Source organism: Pelobates fuscus, chromosome 7 (genome assembly GCF_036172605.1).
Source record: "Pelobates fuscus isolate aPelFus1 chromosome 7, aPelFus1.pri, whole genome shotgun sequence".
In the NCBI taxonomy this organism is placed as follows: domain Eukaryota; kingdom Metazoa; phylum Chordata; class Amphibia; order Anura; family Pelobatidae; genus Pelobates; species Pelobates fuscus.
In genome coordinates, this window is record NC_086323.1 from 187,052,803 (window position 1) to 187,065,919 (window position 13,117).

A 13,117-nucleotide genomic window follows, 5' to 3' on the forward strand; every position below is an offset into this window, starting at 1 on the left:
AGATGAGACACATGGAGGGGCTGGGGGGAGAGAATGAAACACATGGGGAAAGGAGACACATCGCTGGGGCCCCAGGGCAGTTTTCACACCGAGGTCCATGGTTTATAGTTATGCCTCTGAATGACACTAAACTATTTTTCATGTCTTTTCTTCTACTAAAATGTTATATTTATAATGGAAAATGAAAGCCATGATGTGTAGATTTTGCTTGGCAAATTAAGTGATTGTTTGAGATGTTTCTCTCAATACTTTTTGGAACTTAAAAGATTCCATGTTGAGTGTTTCTTACAGCTTTTCTACAATGCTTCCAATATTAGTACTGCTTCTTGTAGAGTATCGGCAACCATCCACACTCTTACAGAATCTCATTTCACAGATTTTCATTGATTCTCATTAACACATGACCTTCTACAGACTTTGATAGATTATAAAGGCTCTTACAGAATATAATGATCATCCAAAGAATCCCATGTCTCTTCACAGACTTCCAGCATCTATTAAACGGACACTCAAGACACCATAGCCACTGTAGATGAATTTAAATCTGTTTAACCCTGAATGAGGGTCTAGAACAGGGGTCCTCAAACTCCGCCCCCCCAGATGTTGCTGAACTACAACTACAATGATTATCTGGCTGTGGCGGAATCAGCCTCGCCACGGGTTTTTGGAGGAGCCTGTTTGCCAGCCTCCTGCCCTGCGACTATGGCCCTGGGATGTATTGCCCTTCGAGGAACAGATTTGGGCATAATGGATTTTTGTTGTGCTGCTGCTGGCCCTTTAACTCCCAGAGAAAGGATTTGTACTTTTAAATTGTCACTTCGGATGCAGTCGAAGTGCCGAAGTAGTCGAAGTGGCCGCCATTCGAAAAACCGAACACGGCGGCCATTTTAATTGCCACTGAATCTATTCAACTAAAATTGGCTAAACACATTTGCACGAACACCGCTGACCATTACCTTCTCAGGAACTTCGACGCTTCGACTGGAATCGAAGTGCGTTCGACAATTTGAACTCACTGTTAGACTGGGCTATTTGCACAAACGGCCCCATTCGTGCATTCGAATTGGACTTAGACATTTTTCTAGGTGAAATTGACCGACCGCACAGCCCAAATTTCTGGAACTCTTTTGGGCATGAAAATGTGCTTGCGGTCGGTCAAATAGGACTTTCCCTTAACTTTTTAACCCCTGAACCGATTGCCCTGATTTTTGAGTATGTGTATATTTCAAGCATGCTGATTCTGAAAATGTTTTATGTGAATGGCATGTATATTTTGGAAGTTATTAATATTTTGTAGAAACTGTATTTCTCTGCCTGTAATAATTATATTACCCATTGTGTTCAGTAATCATATCACAGGCAGAGGGGAGGATTTTGTGTGGGAGTGTCTGTGTGTATTGTATGGATTGATTGGTTGTATTTCAAAACCCTGTGGGCGTACTTTGTTTGTGGATTGTGAATAAAAGAGGCTGTATGTGCCAGTTTCGTCAGTTCTGCTTGACCCTCAAAACGAAGTGTCGTCTCGTCATGTTTGAGAGCATTCGTATGCTTCTCCAGTTCGGTGGTTGTGGTGTCTGCTAGAGTGCTTGGAGCCCTCAGGAATCGCTAAGAGCTTTCTTCAATGGAGGTACCCAGTCGTGGTGCCCGTCGATCCGTTACACTGGCTATCTATGTAATTCAAAGAATCATGGGAGATGTAGTTCAGCAACATATGGGGGGCCGGAGTTTGAGGACCCCTGCTCTAGAATATGTTCCCCACTTGAAGATGTAGCTAATGCAGGTGTCAATTAAACTCTTAATAGCTCCCAACTGATTCCTCTTCTGCAACTGTCACTAGTCTAATACTGTCCTTACCTTTTGTGTCATTTTACCCCACTCCCTCTAGCATGTAAGCTCATTGAGCAGGGCCCTCAACCCCTCTGTCCAACTTGTCTGGTTACAACTACATGTCTGTTCGTCCACCCATTGTAAAGCGCTGCGGAATTTGACGGAGCTCTATAAATAATATAATAATAATAATAATTTGCCATACCAATTCATACCAGCGATGGGAGGCAGTGATAGGTTGAAAATGCTCAACTTTCAGTATATCACTACCATCCATTAGCTCCAGGCACCATAACCCCTTCAATAAAATGAATTTGTTAAGTTTCCTAAAGTGTCCATTTAAAGACTATCACAACCTCAACTAACTCACTAACTCTCAAATTGGTTTGCAGAATCTTACAGCTTTTTCAACACAATTGACATTTTTTTTTATAGCCTCTTATGGCTCTTAGAACGAATCACAGACATTCTGCTCACAATCTCTAACAGGACTTTTTGGTTTCATACAGACCTTGATGACAATTTTGTAAATTCCCACAGCCTTTCATAGACTTATGTCCTATCCCAGAATCTCACAATGTCACACAATATTTCACAGATTCAGGTAGCATTAGATGCCTCCTTAAAAAATAATGCCACTTCTTCTCCTCTTTTCTTTTTGGCTTCTTGTCGTTAGGATAACCGAACATTAAAATACCATATCATTCTTGGAGAGAAGCTTTCACCAGCAGAATTGAAGAGTGGAATTCATAAAGCAACACTATTAGGATTCTCTGATTGGCTCATGTTTTATAAACGAGAAAACCAGGTACTGAGATATTACCATGTTTAAAGATGTTGTGTTAATATTTTTTTTTTTGCAGCAACTCTAATAAAAAAAGCAGCCCTCTTTGAGTTTTGTAAAGCACAACAATTCTGTAATCACAGTCCTTACCACCAGATCAGATGTTGTGGATTACATCTCCCCAAATGCACTTACAGCTATATTCATTTCAAAGCATCAGAGGAGATGGACTATACAAAACCTGGTTGTGCCCAAGTTTGCCAACCACGATCATCATTCTCATGAAAATATTTTTTGTGTCTGTAAAATATATTGTTGACATTTTAGGGAACAGTAGAAAGGAATCAATGGTTTCCAGTTTTATTTATTGGTATCCCAAGGAACATAGTTTCTGTTATTAGAATATGATATAAATAAGGGATCAAAATAATGGAGTAATTTCCATTCCAATATATTGTTTTAACATATTTTAAATTAGATCACCACTTAAGTTTTCATTAGATGATTCTTTTAGTCAGTTCAAATTCAAGTACTTTAGTCTTTTATGGGAAGAAAAATATATTACGGGATATGTGTTTACTCTTACGTAAGTGTAACACGCAACGATCCAGCATAATGGTGGATTTGTTGCAGGTGGAACAGAGGTAAGTATTTAATTAACATATCGTAAATATATAACTTATCATAAGGTCTTAATGTAGTCAGTGCATAAGAAGATGTTATAACTTAAAATGAATCCGCCATGACAAGGTGCCTTTACTGATCTAGTATTTTTATTGTACAAATAAAAACATGTATTGTTTGTTGTTTGTTAATAATTAAAGTTGTATTAAAAGATAACTTGCACATGCTACATTTTTAGAAAACCCTTCTGTATATGATATTTTTTACTCTATATTTTTGCTGATCTTTTCCAGACTTTTGTCCATGATGTCTCTGTGGATGGATCCTTTTTTGAAACAAAGAATGGAATAATACTGGGTCTCTCTGGAGTTCTCCATATATTAAAAAACAACTGTGATGCAAAGGAAATAACCATAAAAAGGGTATTATTGAATTTTTTAAATAATGTTTATTTTTTTTTTAATTCATAGGCATTGAGTGACATCCATGAAAATAAGATTTTATTAGCACATATTTTAATTAGATCTCTAATTTCACGGAAACATTATTTATTGGTGTGCTACAAATCTATGTAGTTTGGACATTTAGCAAACATTCATAAGTTACATTAATGTAATTATACAAGGGGAATATACAGGGAAAGTAATTATACAAAATTCAAAATAAATCCCAAAACAACATAGTAAACATAAAGAGGGCGTCAGGAGATTAACACTCAACTTAATAATAGCAACCAAAGTGACAAATAACTATCCATAATAATATTGCATGTAAACCGAGCAAATCAAAAGGTTATCATTGGAATACATTTATCATTGGAAGTCAACTTAATTATCCATGACTTTTACTATTTTTACTATCACTACTCCTAGGAATGCATCTGAGCATACATAAACTCAATAAGTGGACATATTTCTATAGTGTGAGTGCTAAAAAAATCTTTACACTGGGAAATAATAAGCATAAACTGGGCAACTATAACTGTTAACAATGACTATTTCATTGTTTCACTAAACACTGGATTTTGTCCAGATGGACAAAATTCGATGCAAATTATGAATTCCTTTCTGCACCGGAAATTCTAATATAATATAGCCAAATGCAGTCACAATTTGTTCAGCCTGAGAGAATATCTGTGTTAAAATTTGTGCTTTCACATCTGAATTCTATGCAAAGAATCCTATACCAAGTGACAGGGACCAAATGCATTTGGCAGATGCACATTCACAAATTATCATTCACTTGCCTTATGATGGGTAATATTTTTTGCCACAGATATTACATTGTCCCCCCTTCACAATATTTCGGGTCAGTGGGGTTATTTATTTTAGAGGTGGCTAATAGGGAACCCCAAGCCACCCAGGGGGTGTGGGAGAAATACAGCATGTCCACCCCCTTATTGTATAATGAATTAGGCCCTCCCACCAATGGATGAGAGTTGGGTGGGACATTAGGTCCTCCCACATGAATATTAAAATAGCCCCCACCTCTGCTTAACCCCTTAAGGACACATGACATGTGTGACATGTCATGATTCCCTTTTATTCCAGAAGTTTGGTCCTTAAGGGATTAAAGTGGTCAGCACAGTGGTCATACCAGTAGGCAGGGTGTATGTGGTACAAGAAGAAACATGTGCATCCTATGTGGGGTGTGTGGTATCTTCATCCTTGCCAAAGTAGAATTAAAGTGAAACATAAAATATAATGCATTATACAAAATGAAAGAAAATACATATAACAATATAACAGGCAGTGGAAGCTGTCCAGGATGAAACGCCTTTCGGGGAATAATTTCATAGACATACACATAAACAATATAGAAGACCTGTGGGTGATTACAGAAGGTGTAACCTTAGTTCAATGGGAGCTGCTCTGAAGGAGTGTTTGCCAGGGTTCCCAGGTCGATGTCTAGTGCTGGTATTTTTTGCAGAGGTCGTGGCTGAATTCTTCCATTTGCCTAATGTTTTCAACTTTCTGGATCCATTCCCATATGGGTGGTGGGTATGCTGGAATAAGTTGATTTGATGTTTTCAGAAGATTTTGCACTAATACGACTTTAAATGTGGAAAGAAAAGTCGGGATAATTTGAAGAATGAATATTTCTGGTTTTAATGGAAGAACCAAGCCTGTAATTGTATGCATATAACGGGCAATTTGTTTCCAGAAGGCATTTATGACTGGGCATTGCCACCAGATGTGGGCGGTAATGCTGATAGATTAATTGTATCTCCAACAAAGGTTTTGTGATGCGGGTTATAATCTGTGTAATTTCGCAGTTGTGTAATGTCACCTAGCTATTCTTTTGTAATTAACTTCCTGTGTTGCCAAATTGGAGGAGGATTTATGTATGAATGTGAAAAATGTTTTTCCAATTGTCAGAGGTAAGGGAATCTGAAATTCCCTTGACCATGTGGTCGTGAAAGTGTGTAGTTCAGTATGTGTGGTAGTTTGTAGAAGGTTATAAAGAGCTGAGATTTGGTTTTTCTTCATAGTGTGTGTATAGCAAAGGTTCTCAAAGCGAGTGGGTGGAGATGTTGGGATCTGAGGAAGTGTGTCAGTTGATTATAGTGGAATTTTTGAAGTGCTGAGTATGTATTAGTTGGTATCAGAGAATTTAATGCTGTAGTGAAATCATCATCAAGTATAGTGTGTAGTGTGAGGTATTTTTAGGTATGGTATTCTTTGTATTCCCCACCCGGTTTGCCATGATGGAAAAGTGAGTTTTGAGTGGGTTTTGAGTGAGTGGGTGGAATATAGTGCTTTTAACCATGTGAGCCAATTTGGACCGAAGCCCATAAATTCTAAAGTTACTATAATTAGAGACCAGTCCACCTTGTCAAACGCTTTCTTGGCATCTATCGTAAGGAGTAGGTTTTGGTTTTGTAAAAAATTTAAACCAGTGAATTAGATTTAATGGTGTTGTTTTTATGCTTCTCTGCCTGGGATGAATCTGGATTGATTTGGGTGGACCAGTCCGAGGAGCAGAGGGCAAAGGCGATTTTTTTTTACAGTTTTAGGTTTATATAGTTTATATAGTTACATAGCTGAAAAGAGACTTGTGTCGATCAAGTTCAGCCTTCCTCACATATGTTGTTGCTGTTGATCCAAAAGAAGGCAAAAAACCTAGTCTGAAGCGCTTCAAATTTTGCCACAAACTAGGAAAAAATTCCTTCTTGACCCCAAAATAGCAGTCAGATGTCTCCTTGGATCATCAAGCAGCTATGACCCCACTAATTAGAAATGATATCCCTGTATGTTATGTTTTTGTAAGTATTTATCCAATTGCAGTTTAAACATCTGTAGTGACTCTGACAAAACCACCTCTTCAGGCAGAGAATTCCATATCCTTATTGCTCTTACTGTATAAAAAACATTTTCTTTGCCTTATATGAAATCTCCTTTCTTCCAGCCTAAATGTGTGACCTTGTGTCCTATGTATAGCCCTGTTTATGAATAGATTTCCAGATAAAGGTTTGTACTGGCCCCGAATATATTTGTATAAAGTTATCATATCCCCTCTCAGGCGCCGTTTTTCCAAACTAAACAGATTTCATTTTTTTAACCTTTCTTCATAACTAAAATGCTCCATTCCTTTTATCAATTTTGTAGCTCGTCTCTGGACTTTTTCTAGTGCCATGATATATTTCTTTAGAACAGGTGCCCAAAATTGCACAGCATATTCAAGGTGTGGTCTCACCAGCGATTTATAAAGAGGCAAAATTATATTTTCATCCCGATTATGCCCCTATTTATACATGACAAAACCTTACTGGCCTTGGCCACTGCCGATTGACATTGCACATTGTTGCATAGTTTGTTGTCTATAACAATTCCCAAGTCATTTTCGTGTGTTGTTATCCCTAATTCGCTTCCATTAAGGGTATACGTTGCTTGTGTATTCTTTACGCCGAAGTGCATAACTTTGCATTTCTCTATGTTAAATTCAATCTGCCATTTTAGTGCCCAGTCCCACAATCTATCCAAATCCCTCTGCAGCAAAGCAATATCCTTCTCACACTTTATTACTTTACAAAGTTTTGTGTCATCTGCAAACACTGATACATGGCTTTCAATGCCTATTTCAAGATCATTTATAAATATGTTAAATAGAAGTGGTCCCAAAACAGAACCCTGAGGGACACCACTTACCACTTTTGTCCAGCCTGAAAATTTACCATTAATGACAACTCGTTGTACTCTATCCTTAAGCCAATGTTCTACCCAAGAACAAGAATATTCATCTAGACCAATTTCTTTTAGTTTGAAGACTAACCTATTGTGAGGAACCGTATCAAATGCCTTGGCAAAATCCAAGTAGATCACACCCACTGCAACACCCTGATCTATACTTCTACTTACTTCTTCGTAGAATGCAATTAGGTTAGTTTGACATGACCTATGTTTCATAAAACCATGCTGATTATTGCTAATAACAAAGTTCTTCCCAATGAATTCCTGAATATTATCCCTTAATAGCCCTTCAAATATTTTCCCAGTTACAGAAGTTAAGCTCACAGGTCTATAATTTCCAGGCAAGGATTTTGAACCCTTTTTAAATATAGGAACAACATCTGCCTTCCTCCAATCCTCCGGTACAACACCTGAAACAAAAGAATCTTGAAAAATTAATTACAGAGGTTCACTTATTTCCCGAATAAGCTCCTTAAGTACTCGTGGGTGAATACAGTCAGGCCCCAGAGCTTTGTTTACATTAATTTTCTTTAATAGCTGTAGCACCTTGTCTCGAGTTATCCAATCACAAGTTATCTTTTTTTTTTTTTTTTAAGTTTTTTGCAGCAATCATTTGCATATCACTTGCCATAGGATCCTCATTAAGATATACTGAAGAAAAGATCAACGTTAATGAGTAATATAGTTCTGTAGATGTCACATTGGAGTGGTTCTTTTCCTGGCTTGGGTATGAGGGCCAAGTGAGTCAGCTGGAAGTTTTGGTGTGTTGAGTAGGAAGCTGAATGACTTGATAAAAGGGTCTGCTAGGAGTGAGATGAATAATTTTTAGTAATAGTATTTGTCTGTAAAGCCATCAGGACCTGGACTTTTTCTCAAAGGGAGCGTGTTTGTTACCATTTGAAACTCTTCCTTGGTTATTAGTTTAAGTGAGTGAATAAGGTTTTGTGAGATGGTGTTTCAGACCCTTGGGAGTAGAAAACCCTGAAGGTCAGATTCTGAGAGGGTGTCTGTAGCAGGTATGAAAGGCTGTGGTTATGTCTGACATCAAATTAGATTTTTTTTTGCCATCTTGTAATGTAATGACAGGAATAAATTTGGTTTGCTGTTTTTGTTTTTGAGAGCAAGGGCTAATAATCGGGCGCTATAACCTCCATGAGTTTAATATAGATTCTTTGTGATAAGGAATTTATGTTTCGTTTGGAGGCCCATTAGAGTTATGAATTCAGTTCAGTAGTTTGTAGAAGGTCTTGCTTCTCTTTTACGTTTGTGTGTTGAAGATATCTTAATAATAGTTAATCTGATTGTACATTTATGTGATTCCCAGATGCTAGTGTGGGACGAATCTGGGTATGTGTTATGAGTGAAGTATTAAGTTATAGCATCTTTAAGTTAGGGTTGTTTAGAAGGATATCATTCAATTTCCATTGGAAATTTTCGAGGGGACGAGAGGGAATAGCAATGGCAAGAGACAGAGGCGCATGGTCTTACCAAGTTATGGAACCATATTTACAAAGTTTGATCAGATGTTGGAAGGAAAAACATATTGATTCTTGTGTAAGAGCCTGATGTGTGAGAATAAAAAGAGTAGTCTTTAGCTGTACGGTGGAGGAACCTGCATCCACAGTATAGTTGTGCATCATCTAGTAGTGTTTGCATTCATCTACGAGTGGAGGCCGGGTAATTTGATGTGTTGGAGGAGGTGTAAAGGTTACGATCTAGGGAAGTGTTAAAATCCCCACATTGGATTAATAATCCTTCAGCAAAGTGATCTAGTTTAGTGTAGTATTGTTTGTTTTTAAGAGCAGGAGTAGTCCTGATGAAAATGTATGTCTTGAATGAACACGACTTCGGCTCTCAAATTGGGAAAATCGGCCAAAGCCGATTTCAGGGGTTTTCAACCCTCTCGCATTAAGCGATACGATTTGTATGGCAGTCATGGAGAGCTACTTGTGATAGTACTTGGGTGTAGAGGCTTTTCCATTTAGGACAGCTAAAAACATCTAAGAACAAGAAACTATGCATCATAATGTTAGTAACTACATAGTAGTGCAAACTATTTTAAAACAGAAAAAATGAATTGGATAAGCATGTTTACATTCATGTATATGAAGTCATATTGGTTGGGTATAAACAGATTGTGTCTATCCCTGCGATTAATCGAGTCTACGGTAACTGTGTCTAGAAAAGACTGGCACTGCTATGAAGAGGGTCAAAGGGATTTGTGGTTTAATCTGTGTGGGAGGCCATCCATAGCTATGTCAAGTTGTGTATGGTTAGGGTATGGCCGGCTGGAAAACATCAAGCTGTATATTGAGTCTACAGGTTGAGCTGGTATTGAGAGGGATTAAAGGTCCGTTGAATGCATTGCCCCGATACAGTCTGCGATTTTCAAAAGAAGGGAGTACGTACTATTTTGCTAAAAATTGTTGACTCAGAAAAGGTTTATTTTTTTTTTAAATATATTGTAACTTTTAGTAAAATTTTGTAAAATTTTGTAAAATTTTAGTATTTGTACTGCACTAGACTTGCATAAAGTAGTGTATTCTACCATGGTGACCATATCCAAGTGTTAAGAGATCTAGAGATGTGGCATGGGTTGGCTATCTCAGATATGTCAGTGAGGATGAGGGGAATGGGGTAGTGGAGTAGCTTTTAGAGTGAGTTATCGTTATGGGTCAGGGGTTTGTATGGAATCTCCCTTGTTCGTTCCTCAGTTAGGATAAGCCTGAGACCCTGTATTAGGTCCCTTGCTTGAGCAACAGTACCACCCTCTGGGTCTAGCTATGGAGGGGTATAGGGCTTGTAAAAGGATCAATCCTTTTAATGAAACCCAAGTAGCGAAGATGTCAATAACAAGGTTTGATCGGCATCTACTATGTCTATATGGCTTTCTTAAAGGGACACTGTAGGCACCCAGACCACTTCTGCCCATTGGAGTGGTCTGGGTGCCAACTCCCACTACCCTTAACCCTGCAAGTGTAATTATTGCAGTTTTTTATAAACTGCAATAATTACCTTGCAGGGTTAAGTCCTCCCCTAGTGGCTGTCTATTAGACAGCCACTAGAGGGAACTTCCTGCTTCATAGCACAGGTTTTCTGTGCTAGAGCGTCGCTGGACGTCCTCACGCTGTGTGAGGACCTCCAGCGTTGCTCAATTCCCCATAGGAAAGCATTGAAAATCGTTTTCAATGCTTTCCTATGAGGTGCGCTAATGCGCATGCGCGGCATTGCCGCGCATGCGCGGCATTGCCGCGCATGCGCATTAGGTCTCCTCGGCCGGTGGGTGGGATCAGTCTCGCCCACCGGCCGACTTAGGCAGAATGTGGAGTGGTGGGGGAACGTGTCGCTGCCTCAGGTAAGTCACTGAAGGGGTTTTCACCCCTTCAGCAACTGGGGATTGGGGGGTGGGAGGGAGAGGAATCCTGCAGTGTCAGGAAAACGGATTGTTTTCCTGGCACTGGAGATTCCCTTTAAGCAAGTAGAGACTAGGGACTGAGAGCTCCAGTGTTCCCCTGATTATCCCAACCGAGCCTTATGTGGGTAGCATATTTTGTGGGGTCTTAGAAGGGTGTAGAGTTGGAGGTGATGGGGAGGGACAGGGGAAAAGTATTATCAAACTTGGAGCAAACATAAAGAAACATTGCAGTGCATAATATAACAATTGGCATTTTTATGTTTGTACGACCTGTCTCTGGTGTTGATGCAGGATGTGCCAGTGTGAGTGATGGGCACTTTTATATGTGGAATGTATGGATAGTCTGATGTGTTGTGAAATACAAATGCCCGAAAGAGTAGTCATAAACTTGGTGTGTCAGAGCTCTGGCTGGATCTGAGCGATGACTGTCAAGAAAACGGAAAAACATTCCTGTGAGTTTTTCTGCCATGTAGAGACAGTCCTCTTTCAGCGCTGTGCAGGATATACAGATCTGTAAAAGTCATGTGGTCTATACAGGATAAACAAAAGGGGTGTGTATTTTAAAGAATTCAATGGCCCAGAAGAAGAGTCACAGACTGCACTTAGAGCATGAAATTCCAGTATAATCATTTTAGTGATGACCTGGGCTCGATCGATATGGAGTCGCTTCCGTTCTCAATTTCTTCAAAGGAGTTTGCCACTTTTGGCATTGAGGAAGTTGTGATGGTGCAGCAAAGATTTGTGGTGCATACCAATTGACATCTTGAGTGTTGGGTAGGACAAGCACTTTTTCTGAAAGGTTGAACGTCCAGGTATGAGGAAATTGTGTGCGTTGAGCCTTTGTGGGACACCATTAATGCGAAGGGGAAACCCCAGCGGTACTTGAGAATTTGGTTCCTAAAGTGATCCTTGATGGGCCTCAGGGCTGTCTGAGCATGCAGAGTGAGCCAAGACAAATCCGGGTATATGTCAAGTTGATGACCATGAAATAATAGTGGAGTAGTCATGGAACTTAGCTCTCTAATGATAGCTTATTTTACAGAGTAATAATGTAGGCGGCATATGACAGCGGGTTTTCCGCTGTGGTATTTCTAGGCCTCAGGGAGTGGTGTGCTCTGTCTATAAGTACAGGGGACTCTGTTGGCTTGCCTATATTGAGGTTGAATAGTACAGTGAGGATATTCAGTAGGTCTTCCTTCTCGTCGTCAGGTAGGCCTCTAATCCTAAGGCTATCAACATCATCCAGAGACCGTTGTATAGAGGCCATGTATGTGGAGTGCATGTCCACGGTAAAGCTAAGTTGCTGTATCTGGGTATGGAGGAGTTCTCTGTCGTCCTCTAAATCTTGTACCCTGTGGCCTACCTGGTGGATATCAGTCACCAAGCCATCCAATTTCGATTGGATAGAGGATTCCAGCTTTCACAGCATCCTGCCCAGGTCATTTTGTGAAGGTAGGTTTCGTAGCAGGTCCTTAATGTTCGGGTCTGTGGAGAATGCAGAGCCCTCTGACGAAGCAGGATTCGGAACTTAAGAGTTTAGAGGCCGTCGGTGCCACTTTGGAAACAGTGGTCCGACATGTGGTCAGCTGAATCTCTAAAATATTTAAATAGAGATTGTGATTTACCAGGTGGCATCTTCCCAGTTGTACTGTGAAAGCCTTGGACTTTTTTGGGGTTCCCCATGTTTGGTTTCACCTCGGTTTATGTGGATTGTCTGCCTGGCCTTCTTGGAGCCAGTACAGCAAGCTTGGCGGTTAGCCACACCCCCCTGTGTTATCTTCTTGTAGGTCTACTGTCCTGGTTTTCGTGGGGAACAGAGAATGGAGTGGAGTATCCCCATAAAAGAGTGATAACACACATGTCCTTGATGAAAAACAAAACACGGGAACTTGATGACCGTAACCACGCATCGGGAGGCGGGGTTTTTGTGGGTGAATGGACTGGCGGCTGAATTCACCACGAGGCAACGTCGTCTGTGTAAAGGGAATCACGGCAGGAGATTAGAGCCGACAACTAGAAGCCCTTTGCAGGGCAAAAAGTGACTGGTAGTCTCCACTGGAATATGCAAGACATTGAGGAGATCTGACAAAACGAAATAACGGCAGCTTTCTGACAATGAAAAAATGTCTAGAAAACACCAGCTAAAAGCAAGTATAAACACTAAGCTTATAAGTGTTTAAAACTGGAAAACCTGAGAAAATAAAATAACAGCTAATAACTTGTATATAACTGGTATATAATGACATATATATATATATATATATATAAATATATATA

At 39.6% G+C, this 13,117-nt stretch overlaps 1 protein-coding gene across 1 annotated transcript in view; it reads left to right on the forward strand.

Moving 5' to 3' along the window:
• The window catches only part of STAB1 (stabilin 1), a 426,801-nt gene that overhangs the window by 182,788 nt on the left and 230,896 nt on the right, over positions 1–13,117 (forward strand). Inside the window, exons 34-35 of the mRNA XM_063426973.1 lie at positions 2,504–2,635; positions 3,529–3,657. Coding sequence (XP_063283043.1) covers positions 2,504–2,635; positions 3,529–3,657 — 261 coding nt within the window. The remainder of the gene's footprint in view (positions 1–2,503; positions 2,636–3,528; positions 3,658–13,117) is intronic.